Source organism: Lycium barbarum, chromosome 6, assembly GCF_019175385.1.
Source record: "Lycium barbarum isolate Lr01 chromosome 6, ASM1917538v2, whole genome shotgun sequence".
Taxonomy (NCBI): Eukaryota; Viridiplantae; Streptophyta; class Magnoliopsida; order Solanales; family Solanaceae; genus Lycium; species Lycium barbarum.
In genome coordinates, this window is record NC_083342.1 from 133852187 (window position 1) to 133864878 (window position 12692).

Genomic DNA, 12692 nt, shown 5'->3' on the forward strand with positions numbered 1-12692 from the left:
GATTTCCTGTGAATTATAAAAACAATAGCTCCCTCCTTTACACCGTTCACTCTTTTCTAGCAAAAAATTGAAGCACCAATTTGCCTTCTGCCTATTTTAGCAGCTATGCCAAAAATATTAACTCTGGCCGAATTGGATGCAATTCGAGCATCAAATCAAGAAGGAAAATCCAGGTTCAAGGAAGGTACTCATGTGTGTGTTGAATGTTCAAAATCACACGGTGGCGGTACATTTTTAAGGGCAAATATGTGCGAATTGGATGTTAACAAAGCTTCCGGTTTTCCACTTAAGGTTATTGTTCGCGTAAAGCGCCGCTCCTCAGAAAGAACTTGTTCTTCCTACGCCATAGATCACAAAGCTATATACACCTTTTGGATTTCTTATAATAGTATTATATCAGACAATGGTTTCGACATTATATCAAAAATTATCTTTTTGATGAACGTTCCTTTCTCTTTAGATCACAAAATAAAGTGGAGAAATGTTGAGCCCAATGTCACGTTGAAAAATAAAGACGCGTTGATTTATAAAGTAGCAGAGTTCGCTAGGAGCATGAAGGATTCTAATGAAGACGGGTTCATGATTTTGGATATTACAGAAGAAACTTATCTATCTCAAAAGGAATTTTGGAAGATGTATGATAATATTAAGAGACATGAAGAGTATAATTTTGAGTCATGGGAAAGGGCTCAAAGAGAGCTGGAGTCTAGGATTGCGAAGTTTGAAGCTCTACAGAAAGAAGTAGGAATCAAGAAGATGAGATTTGAAGCAAGCGCATTTGAAGGTTCTAATTTATCGGATATGTGTTCGATTTGTATGGAAATTTTTTTGACAGGTTCAATGGTTTCTTGCATTAATCATTGTTTCCACGTCTACCATGAAGTCTGCATTTTAGAATGGCTTTTAACAAATCGATCTTGTCCTTGTTGCCGATCCGAGCTGGGAAAGAAACTCTAATACGCCTTAGGTTAAAAATTAGTGATGCATAGTTGTTGTAAGTCCTAAATAACAAATTTCTACAATTGTATGAATTACAAAAAATACTGATTGAAGATGTTAAAGTGTGTGACCATCTCCATATAAAGTTTAAGCTATTAAATGAGATCACACTTTATTTATTTAATTATATTCTCAACACGCCTTTCATGTATGTGCGTGATTCTTTTTTTTTTTTTTATAATGGTCAAGCACGGGAAAAATTCTTTTGATAATAGGTGACGGTCAAATTAGATTCCAGGACCTATGGTGACTTGATATCATGTTGAAGTGTGTGATCATCCATCTTATTTACTTTATTTTGTTCTCAAGTGAATACTGCTCTTGTCAAAACTTAACAAATAACTTAATTAGTTAAACATAAATTAGGAAAAATGCAATTAATACCTTCTTGATTGTATTAAACATCACTTAATTTGATCATAATAAAAATGTAAAAACGTCACTTAATATGGGACTGGAGGGAATATAGCTTTTTCTTGATTCCACCGGTGCTTAATTAAATTTGAGAATTTTATACTAAATAACGATCCAATACAGTCCGAAATAAAATATAAAGAGTTTTATTTAGAAAAAAGTTTAGTCAGTATGTAGTGTACTATCACTTATTATTTATTGAGTATACACCAATGATGGTTACACATTTTTACGGCTAGGCTAGTGAAATTCATTTTTGCCGGCTAGTTGAACAAGTTAAGATTTCGTTGAACTTTTCTTAATTTTCTAATTACTTCCAATGTTATAATTTATGTCGTATCCTTCGAATCTCAAGAGTCAAATGAGCTTTTATTGAACAAATTTTCTTTAACTTGGGCTTTGCTGAAAGGAGTTGGGCTTTGCTAAAAGGAGTTTGACTCTCAGATCATTATTATTTCGGGTCATGTGATGTTTTGTCCCTATCTTGTGTTTGGTCTTTAATATTTGGCCTCATGACAAATAACTTTTTCGCGAGACATAAATTTATATTTTCGCATCATAATATCACACAAGTCATGCCCCACATGACTTTTTTCCTTAAAAAACTTATTTCTCCCTAGGCATAAGTTTGATTGCTAAGGGGAAAAAATACCAACCTATTTGAAGGACAAAAGTTTAAAACCAATCCATTTGAAAGGCATATACAGTTGGGAAAAAGACACGGTGTGTCCACCAGCAAAAAAAAAAAAGGCCCAAAAGGCCCAACGTAAGCAAATGACCCGAAATGGCCATTAAATCCAAAAGGAAAAAGGGTCAAATTTATCCTCCAAGTATGGTTTATAAATTAAATTTGTTCTCCGTTACAGTTAGGGGTCAAATTTGCCCCTCCCGTTAACATACTTGTTAAAATTGCCTTATTATGGATGGAAGTATGACTAGGACTCCTTATCAATCCACATAGACGCCACGTGTATAAATAAATTTGTTTTTCTTTTAAATCTTAGTGTAAAAATCATATCGCTTCAATTTTGTCATGTATTTTCTTTTTTTATGAAAAAAAAATACAATACCTAATCTTTTTTCCATCAAACCATCACTTCCCCTTTTCTTCTCCGCCATCGTCATCGCCGTCCACCCACCGCCCTCCACCTTCGCCGCTTAATTTGCTAAAAGTAACCCTTTACTTTCCAAAATTTTTACCCAAACTCATTAACCGGCGATCACAGTGAAACTTGAAATTCATGACTACGACAAAATATAAGCAAAACATATATTCCAGAAGCAACATCACTTGGAACAGAAGCATGGAAGACCCCTTTATTAGCATGCAAATCAACTTCAACAGTGCGAATCCCTTTACTATCCAATATTTGCCTTGCTTTTTCACCTTTCATACGATTAATTTGCTAAAAGTAGCTCATTACTTGCCAATTATTTTACCCAAACCCATTAATCAGCGATAACAGTGGAAAGTTGGAAAGTAATGGGTTATTTTTAGTAAATTAACCGGCGGCGGTGGATGACGGTGGACGGCGATGACAATGGCGGAGAAAAATAAGGGGAAGTGGTGGTGGTTTGATGGAAAAGAAGATTAGCTATTGTATTCTTTTTTTTTTTATATAAAAAAAAAAAAAAAAAAAAATACATGACAAAATTTAATTTATATGGTTTTTACACTAAGATTTAAGGAAAAACAAATTTATTTATATACGGTGGCGCTTATGTGGACTGATAAGGAGTCCTAGTCATACTTCCATCCATAATCAAAACAATTTTAAATAGTATGTTAACGGCAGGGGCAAATTTGACCCCTAACTTTAACGGAGGGCAAATTTAATCTGTAAATCATACCTGAAGGGTAAATTTGACCCTAATCCAAAATAAAGACAAGTTTTATCCCACCAACGTAAAAGACCAATTTAATAAAGGGAAAAGGGTCTGATTTGCCCCTATACTATTGGAAATAGTTCACATTTACCCCCCGTTATACTTTCGGCCCATTTTTGCCCCTACCGTTACCTAAGTAGCAATATTTGCCCCCCATTTGGACGGCAGTCCACCATGGCAATTAAAATTCCACGTGGCCTGACATTTGGATGAGGTGGCATGCCACCTCATCACCCTCTCCCCTTTCCATTTCTTTTTTCTATAAACAAACAAAGCCACCTCCAACCACCATTGAAGCCACATCCCACCACCATCTCCTCCAAAAATTATATCTTCTTTTTCAGTAATCCATCTCACCGAAATTACCATAAACACCACTACTATCATTTTAGCCGGATACTGTCCATTTATCTAACTCCAACCCAAAAACGTTACAACCATTTAAATTCTTAAAATCCATTTGACAAATCTGAAGATACTTTTAGATAAAAAGTTTAAATCTTTCAATAACATAAAAGAATGTCTTTTAACTCTCGTAAGCATTAACATCATTGCTTATCTTTCTGCTAAATCTTTACGATAATTTGAAAGATTTAGAAAAAAGGTTTCATCATTGTGTAAAAATACAACATTTGGGTATTGAATGCTTGAAAGTCTTGAAAATAAGAAGGTTATTTCGAATGAATTTAAGGGCGGTGGTGGGAAGATTGAGTTGGGGTTTGAGAGGGGAAATGGTATGACAAGGTAGAGATTTTGATTGGTAATGAGTTCTTTTCATTTGGGTTAAGATGAAGGAAAAAGGTTGTTTGGTTGTCTTGGGGGTGGTGGTGTGGTGTATCGAAAAGGTAAGAGAGAAAGGACGGGGCAGTGGCATATAGTGGTTGTGGAGATGGGTTCGCCGGAGTTAAGGTTGTTTTGGTGGTGTGGTCGCGCGGCGGTGGTGTGGTTGCGGCGGTTTTTCGATGTTTGAGGGTGGTTGCCTACTGCTCCCAACAATGGGAAGAAGAAATTATTTTTAGGTTTAGGGTTTGCAAATCTATTTTTAAGTTACTTGAATCTGATTTGCAGAAATTGTGTGGCTTCAATGGTGGTTGGAGGTGGCTTTGGTTGGAGGTAGAAGAAAGAAAGGGAGAGGGAGAAGGGAGAGGGTGGTGAGGTGGCATGTCATGTGGCATGCCACCTCATCCAAATGTTAGGTCACGTGGAATTTTAATTGCCATGGTGGACTGTCGTCCAAATGGGGACAAATATTTAGGTAACGGTAGGGGCAAAAATAGGCCGAAAGTATAACAGGGGGTAAATGTGAACTATTTCCAATAGTAGAGGGGTAAATCAGGCCCTTTTCCCTTTAACAAAACGTATTCACGCGAATGCCCTTCAAATGTGTTGGTCTTTAATTTTTGCCCCCGTAATGCGTGGTCTTTAATATTTGCCCTTCTAAGCTAAAAAATAATGAGAAAAGACGTTACTACCCCTACCCATCACATATAAAAACCTGAAAGTCTGTAACGAACCCCAAACATCCAATTAAACCTATCCATCATTCCAACAACAAACCTTTCAATCGTTCCATCGTTCCAACATTTCACCGGAAAATCTCCATTGATTTTGCTGCTACAACATCGGAAAATATAAATACATAATATATAGCGTTTCAATTGAACGTAATTCAACTCAATTTGATGCTTTATTAAGTTTAGATTTGTTAATATTTGAAAATAATAACAAATCATCGTCTATGAACTAAACAACTGATATTCAGTTGAGATTCAACATTGCGAATCATAATTTTACTCAACAACATAGAATTGATCAAATTTATTGCTTTGTTCTGATTTTGATTAGTTTATACGTTCCATTTGATTAGTATATAATGCTCAATGACTTAGACTTGAAATTATAGTAACTTCAGTTGATAAAAAATAATCAGGCAAAGTTCTGAACAAGTATGCCAGAGGAGGCAGAAGTTCACCTTGCAAAAGAACAAAGTATGCCGCTAGAGTCAAACTTTCATTTTCATAAGCAAAACATCAAGTATACAAGTGTTAAGAACTAGAAAAGTATGTCGGAGGAGGCAGAAGTTTACTTTACAAAAGAACAAAGTATGCTGTTAGAGACAACTTTTATTTTCATGAGCAAAACAAAAATTTACGCAAGTGTTAAGAACTAGAAAAGTATGCCGGAGGAGGCAGAAGTTTACTTTACAAAAGAACAAAGTATGCTGTTAGAGGCAACTTTTATTTTCATGAGAAAAACAAAAATTTACGCAAGTGTTAAGAACTAGAAAAGTATGCCGGAGGAGGCAGAAGTTTACTTTACAAAAGAACAAAGTATGCTATTAGAGGCAACTTTCATTTTCATAAGCAAAATAAAAAAGTACACAAGTGTTAAGAATTAGACAAGTCTGCCGGAGGAGGCAGAAGTTCACTTTACAAAAGAACAAATTATGCTGTTAGAGGCAAACTTTCATTTTCATAAGCAAAACATCAAGTATACAAGTGTTAAGAACTAGAAAAGTGTGTCGGATGAGACAGAAGTTTACTTTACAAAAGAACAAAGTATGCTGTTAGAGGCAACTTTCATTTTCATAAGCAAAATAAAAAAGTACACTAGTGTTAAGAATTAGACAAGTCTGCCGGAGGGGGCAGAAGTTCATGTTACAAAAGAACAAAGTATGCTGTTAGTGGCAAACTCTTATTTTCATGAGCAAAACAAAAATTTACGCAAGTGTTAAGAACTAGAAAAGTATGCCGGAGGAGGCAGAAGTTCACTTTACAAAAGAATAAAATATTCTGTTAGAGGCAACTTTCATTTTCATAAGCAAAATAAAAAAGTACACAAGTGTTAAGAATTAGACAAGTCTGCCGGAGGAGGCAGAAGTTCACTTTACAAAATAACAAATTATGCTGTTAGAGGCAAACTTTCATTTTCATAAGCAAAATATCAAGTATACAAGTGTTAAGAACTAGAAAAGTATGCCGGATGAGGCAGAAGTTTACTTTACAAAAGAACAAAGTATGCTGTTAGAGGCAACTTTCATTTTCATAAGCAAAATAAAAAAGTACACAAGTGTTAAGAATTAGACAAATCTGCCAGAGGGGGCAGAAGTTCACGTTACAAAAGAACAAAGTATGCTGTTAGTGACAAACTTTTATTTTCATGAGCAAAACAAAAATTTACGCAAGTGTTAAGAACTAGAAAAGTATGCCGGAGGAGGCAGAAGTTTACTTTACAAAAGAATAAAGTATGCTGTTAGAGGCAACTTTCATTTTCATAAGCAAAACAAAAATATTATTAACAAAACAACACCAAAAACACATAAGATTGCATAAAAACCAAAATTATTAACAAGACAACACCAAAAAATCAAGCACACATAAATTAACTTAATTCATGAAGTTATGCCGGAACAAGCATAACTTTATGCCGGAACCGGCATAACTTCAGTTTCAAAAACCAAGAACTCTGCCGGACCCGACATATGTTGCCTCAGACAAACACATTCTTCACAAAAACCAGATTATTAAATAAAAACAACAACAACAACAACATAAAACAGCTGTTCACAGGCAAAACTTCAACGATTTAACAAAGAGAAAACCAAAACGCATATCAAAATCAACTAAAACATATTACGACATTCATATTACGACATTCATAATACGACATTCAAAAAACCAAAATATATACATGGGGAATGAAACTAAAGTTCAAAAAATCATACAGACACGATAATTTTAAATAAAAAAGGATCAATTAAATATAAAAAACGATGAAGACAAGGATATCAATTCAACAAATAACAATTTAACATAAAAACAAATATTGAAACGAGCAAAAGATCCAAATTCGTACCTAAGTTTTAGAACAGATGAGACAAACACAAAACAGAAGAGGAAAGAAGAAGCAAAAAAAAAAAAAGGGCAAATGATGAAATAAAAAGGATTTTAATGGGGTAAGGGTAATTTTATCAAAAAACATTCATTAAACAGGCGGCAAGGGCAAAATTTAAAGAAGACATAAATGAGGGACAAAATATAAAGACCAGCCCAAAAGAAGGGCACTCCGCGCAAAAAATTGAATTACAAGTCATCCATATTTCGGCCCAACAGAAACTAAAAGAATTCATCTTTTTCCTCCAAACAGAATGTCCTACTCCATTATTTTACTCTGGTTGTCTTATTAGTTTCCCAGTAGATCTAATAACTTGTTCAAACCTACCTGTACTTGCAACTGAAGATTGTTGCCGTCGCCGGTGGTGTTACCATTGCTGGTTACGCTACTTAGGGTACTCTGCTTTATTCTTCTGCCCCACTTTACACTTTTGATACTATTATTTCCGTATTATTACTTGGTTTGATAGAGGATTTTGTGCATATCATCTGCACTCAAATTTGGATGTGAGATTTTGAGCTTCATTATGCACCTTGTGCGTAGTCATGTTTCTTCAAAAAATATCTCCAAAACATGTATAATATGTATATAATGATTGTATAATATGTGTATAGTTTGTGAGTATAAGTTGATTATACGTTTATTATACACAAATTATACAACAATGATACATTTACACATACTGCAGGGCTACATATTCTATACAATCATGGTGCAGTTTCTATACGTATGATATATTTTTTATACATATAAAATAGTAATACATATACAATAATGATAACATTTATATACATATGCTGGAATTAGTTAAAAAATGGCTGGAAAATGAAATTATTTTGAAAAGGCTAAAAATGTCTTTTAAGATTCTTAGGCCACTGGTGTCCATAGTTTCACCCGACTGGCCATTTATGTCCTTTCCCTAGGGGTGGGCAAGGTACGGTATTTGAAATTTCGGTACTGTAATTTCGATTTTCGGTTTTCAAAAATACTATACCATTACCATACCCAATTAATAGGTATGGTTCGGTATTTTTAAGTTCGATTTCTGTATTTTACAGTACAGTAAATTGGTACCATAGTTTGTTGACTTCGACTTACATATGCTCATATCGTTGAGAATTATGACTTCGGCTATTCAAGAAACGTCTCAATTATATCGTACCAACACCTTACACATAAAAATATTCAAAAGAAAGTACAATCAATCCCCTTTCTAAATAAATTACACAAAAAAGACATTTAAATCAGGATGGGATAGTCAAGTTTCCAATGTTTAAACAATCAATTTTGTAATAACACTAGTTTATATATTTGTTAGTATTATAATACTAAGATATATGAATTGTATATGCAGATATACTTCGATATGATATCCGGTATTTCGGTATTTTCTTTGTAAATAGCGAATACCATACCGAATATCAAAATTTTTTAAAATGCATACCGAAAACCGTACCAAATATCATAATACCAAAATCGTGGTATAAAAATTTCGACTTCAATATTGTACTCGTTATCTACCATACCATGCCCACCCTATTTTTCCCTATACAATTTCTTCTATTATTTCCACGGAAAACGGGCCCATTTGAAAATGTCATCAAAGCAACAAAGACTGTTATTTTTTTAACTAAGTTTGTTCGAAACATTTTTTTGTGTGGATTGCCCTTCAAACTCACTGATCTTTAATTTTTACCCCTCAAATTGTTGGTCTTTAATTTTTTTCCTTTGCTTAAAAAAGTGGCCGAAAATATCCCCAAGTTCTGGGTTCGAACCCCGTTCAGTTAAAAAAAAATCGCAAGGTAAGGCTTTCGCTATACTTCTGCCTTAAGGCCTAACATTTGCCCAAAATTAGGCTTATTCGGGCAAATGTTAAGCCTTAAGGGCTAAGCTTAATTTTGGGCAAATATTATGGTAGAGATTTGCCTTGAGATCTAGTTTTGAGCAAAAGTTAGGTCTTAAGGCAGAGGTTTGCCTTAAAACCTAATTTTTGCCCGAATGAATCTAATTTTGTTACGAAACTGTGTCTTGTGATATTTTTTTTTTAACTGAGCCAATGTTCGAATCTAAAACTTCAGAATATTAGATGAAGGACAAAAATTAAACTGGCCTTGATACCCTAATGGTGACCCTTTTTGTTATTGCGTGGAATTGCATCAAAGTCGTGGAACTGCATCAAAGTCTAATCATTAGTCACTTTCTTCTTGTTTGAACAACCCAGGCCCAATATCTTGGCAATTATGTCCTATTTTTTGCTGATCTTTAATTTTTATCCCTCTTGACAATAATTTTTGCAGGTTATAAGTTTATATTTTAAATTATAATTTTTCACAAGTTATGTCTTACACCTTTAAAAAATTTATGTCCCGCGAGACGTAAGTTTGATTGGTACATACAAAAACTAAAGATCAACCCATTTGAAGGGAAAACCATGCAATTGCTTCACTTGGAACTAGAGCAGCCCACAACAAGCTTTTTTTTGGGAATACAGAGATATCATTCCTTAGCAATTTTCAAAATTTAGATCAGTCAAGTTCTGCTTCTTTCATAGTTAGATATTTGAAATTTATCACATTTAGCCTATAAAACCAAAGTATTTAGCTCATATAACTCTAATTATAGCGTCATTTAAAGATAAAACCGTAAACATCTTTATATAAAATTTGTGTAACTGTTAATACCACGAGGACAAGCTTGCAATTGCTAGGAATATACTATACTAGAAGTTCTGGTCAAAGAAATCTTTGACAAATTGAAGTCATAGTTTGAAATCAAAACACAAAAAGAAAAAAAGAACACGCGGGACTTGGAAAGTTTATTATTATTATCTTTTAATTTTTAAGGTATATACTAGAAGCATAAAATAAAATCTTTTCAATACAATTTTGTTTAGGTATATATATGCCGAGATGAGAATGTTGAGATGGATGTGTGGGCACACTAGGAGCGACAGGATTAGAAATGAGGCTATTCGGGATAAGGTGGGAGTGGCCTCGGTGGAAGACAAGATGCGGCAAATGCGACTGAGATGGTTTGGGCATGTGAAGAGGAGAGACATAGATGCCCCAGTGCGGAGGTGTGAGAGGTTAGCCATGGATGGTTTCAGAAGAGGTAGGGGTAGGCCAAAGAAATATTAGGGAGAGGTGATTAGACAGGACATGACGCAGTTACAGCTTACCGAGGACATGACCTTAGATAGGAAGGTGTGGAGGACCCACATTAGGGTAGAAGGCTAGTATATAAGTCTCGTTATCTTTCCTTATTAGTAGGCGCATTAGCGCATTATAATTTCTTGTGCTTTGATTTATGTTATTATTTGCTACTTTCGTGATTTGCATTTCCATATCGCTTTGAATTCCTTGATTATCCTGTTTTACCGTGTCGCTTGCATTATTTCATTGCAATATCGTTTTAAATCTTTTAACCTTATCTGACCCCCTTTTTATGCTTCTATTGAGCCGAGGGTCTCTCGGAAACAGCCATCCTACCTTGGTAGGAGTAAGGTCTGCGTACATTATACCCTCCCCAGACCCCAAGATGTGGGATTTCACTGGGCTGTTGTTGTATTGGGAAAACAAATTAGGAGAAAAAGAGAACAAATACTGAATTAGAAAAAAAAAAAAATCCAATTCCATTCAGGATTCAAAACCCAGTCTCCATTGGACTATGGTCTGCTGTGAATTTATAAAAGCAGCAACTTCTTCTTTTACATCATTCCCTCTACTTTAGCTAATTCAAGCACAAATTTGGCCTTTGCCTATTTTAGCAACTATGCCAAAACTATTAACTGTAGCCGATTTTCTTGCAATACGAGCATTAAACCACGAACCAAGTACTAAGGTTAAGGAAAGTACTGAAGTTTCATGTTCACAATCACACTACAGCGATACACGTGTAAGAGCAAATATGTGTGAATTGGATGTTAACAAAACATCCCGTAACGGGGTTCCTCAAAGTCAATTTCTTCTTGCTACCTCATAGATCACAGAGCTGAATACAACTTTTGGATTCCGTATGATACTATTTTATCGGACAATGGTTTCGGCATTATATCAAAAATTATATTTTTGATGAATGTTCCATTCTCATTAGATCACAAGCTTAAGTGGAAAGATGGCGAGACTAATGCCCCATTGGAAAATAAGGACACGTTGATTTCTAAAGTAGCCGAGTTCGCTAGGAGCATGAAGGATCCTGCATCTTTGATTTCTAACGAAGACCGGTACATGATTTTGGATATTGAAAGAATTACTCGTCTACCTGAAACAGAATTTATGGAGATTTACAACAATATGGACAAAAAGTATAATTATGAATCATGGGAAAAGAGTCAAAAAGAGCTGGAATCAAGGATTAAGAAATACGAAGTTTTACAAAAAGAAGTAGGGATCAAGAAGATGAGATTTGAAGGAAGCGCATTTGAGAATTCTAATTCATCAGACTTGTGTTCGATTTGTTGGGAAGAATTTTGGACAGGTTCGATGGTTTGTTGCATTAATCATTGTTCCCACGTATACCATGAAGTCTGCATTTTGGGATGGCTTTTAACAAATTTATTTTGTCCCTATTGCCGATCGGAACTGGGAGAGAAGTCTAGCGCGCCTTAAGTTAAAAGTTTGTAATGTAATTTTTTTGTATGTCCTAAATAAAAATTTCTACTATTGTCTTTGATTTCTACGAACCATATTAAATGCTGATGGAATACAACTCTTACTCTTGCCAAAACTTAACAAATAAATATACACCTCCGTTTCTTAGCATGATGTAAATCGCCGAAACTTTATTTGATACAGTTATTTTGTCTAAATTAATTACATGCTCATATGCTTGCTAATAAAGATGTAGAATTATTTTCACTTCACAGTAGCAGCTAGATAAGTATCAAGAAAAAGGGGATCATATGAAAAAAGTAGATGTGATTCTGGACCCAAATTTTCCTTTGACTTGTTTGCATACCTTAAGTAAGAAGATTTCCCATCAGCTCAAACAAGAAGTAAAATTTTATAGAGACAGAATCTTCCAGAAGTAATCTTCAATATGGCCTGATACATTCAACTTCAAGATGAAACCATTAACATCGAAGAAACAGTAATGTAAGCAGTAACAACTCATAATATGAAGTCTTCATGAAAATCAATCTTTTGCTTTACTTTTTGGATAAGAGTTCAATTTCTATATGTGGTAGGTGTAAAAAGTAGTATCAGTAATAGGATTAGGTACAATTATTAGTAAATCCAATATGAAAAGCATTGTGTGGTAAGTAAACAGACAGGTAATTAGTTATAGTCGGATTCAAGATTAGAATTTTATGAGATGGAGTTTGGAATTTCACCACAACTGATTTGATTTACAGGTTTGGAATCTATTTTCTATATGAAATTACATGATTATGATTTAAATTAATGCTACTTGCTTCGGACGAACCCGTAACTATTGCACAAGATCCACCCCGTAACTAACCTACCTACAATCACAAATTAAACTAAAAAAGCTTTTGC

General features: G+C 34.4%; 1 protein-coding gene across 1 annotated transcript; it reads left to right on the forward strand.

Annotated features, from left to right (window-relative positions):
• The first annotated feature begins 105 nt into the window (after window positions 1-105).
• On the forward strand, window positions 106-11801 carry LOC132644723 (uncharacterized). The gene is made up of 2 exons (XM_060361328.1): window positions 106-784; window positions 11287-11801. Exons 1-2 carry the CDS (start codon window positions 106-108, stop codon window positions 11799-11801), a joined length of 1194 nt encoding a protein of 397 aa, XP_060217311.1.
• The last annotated feature ends 891 nt before the right edge of the window (window positions 11802-12692 follow it).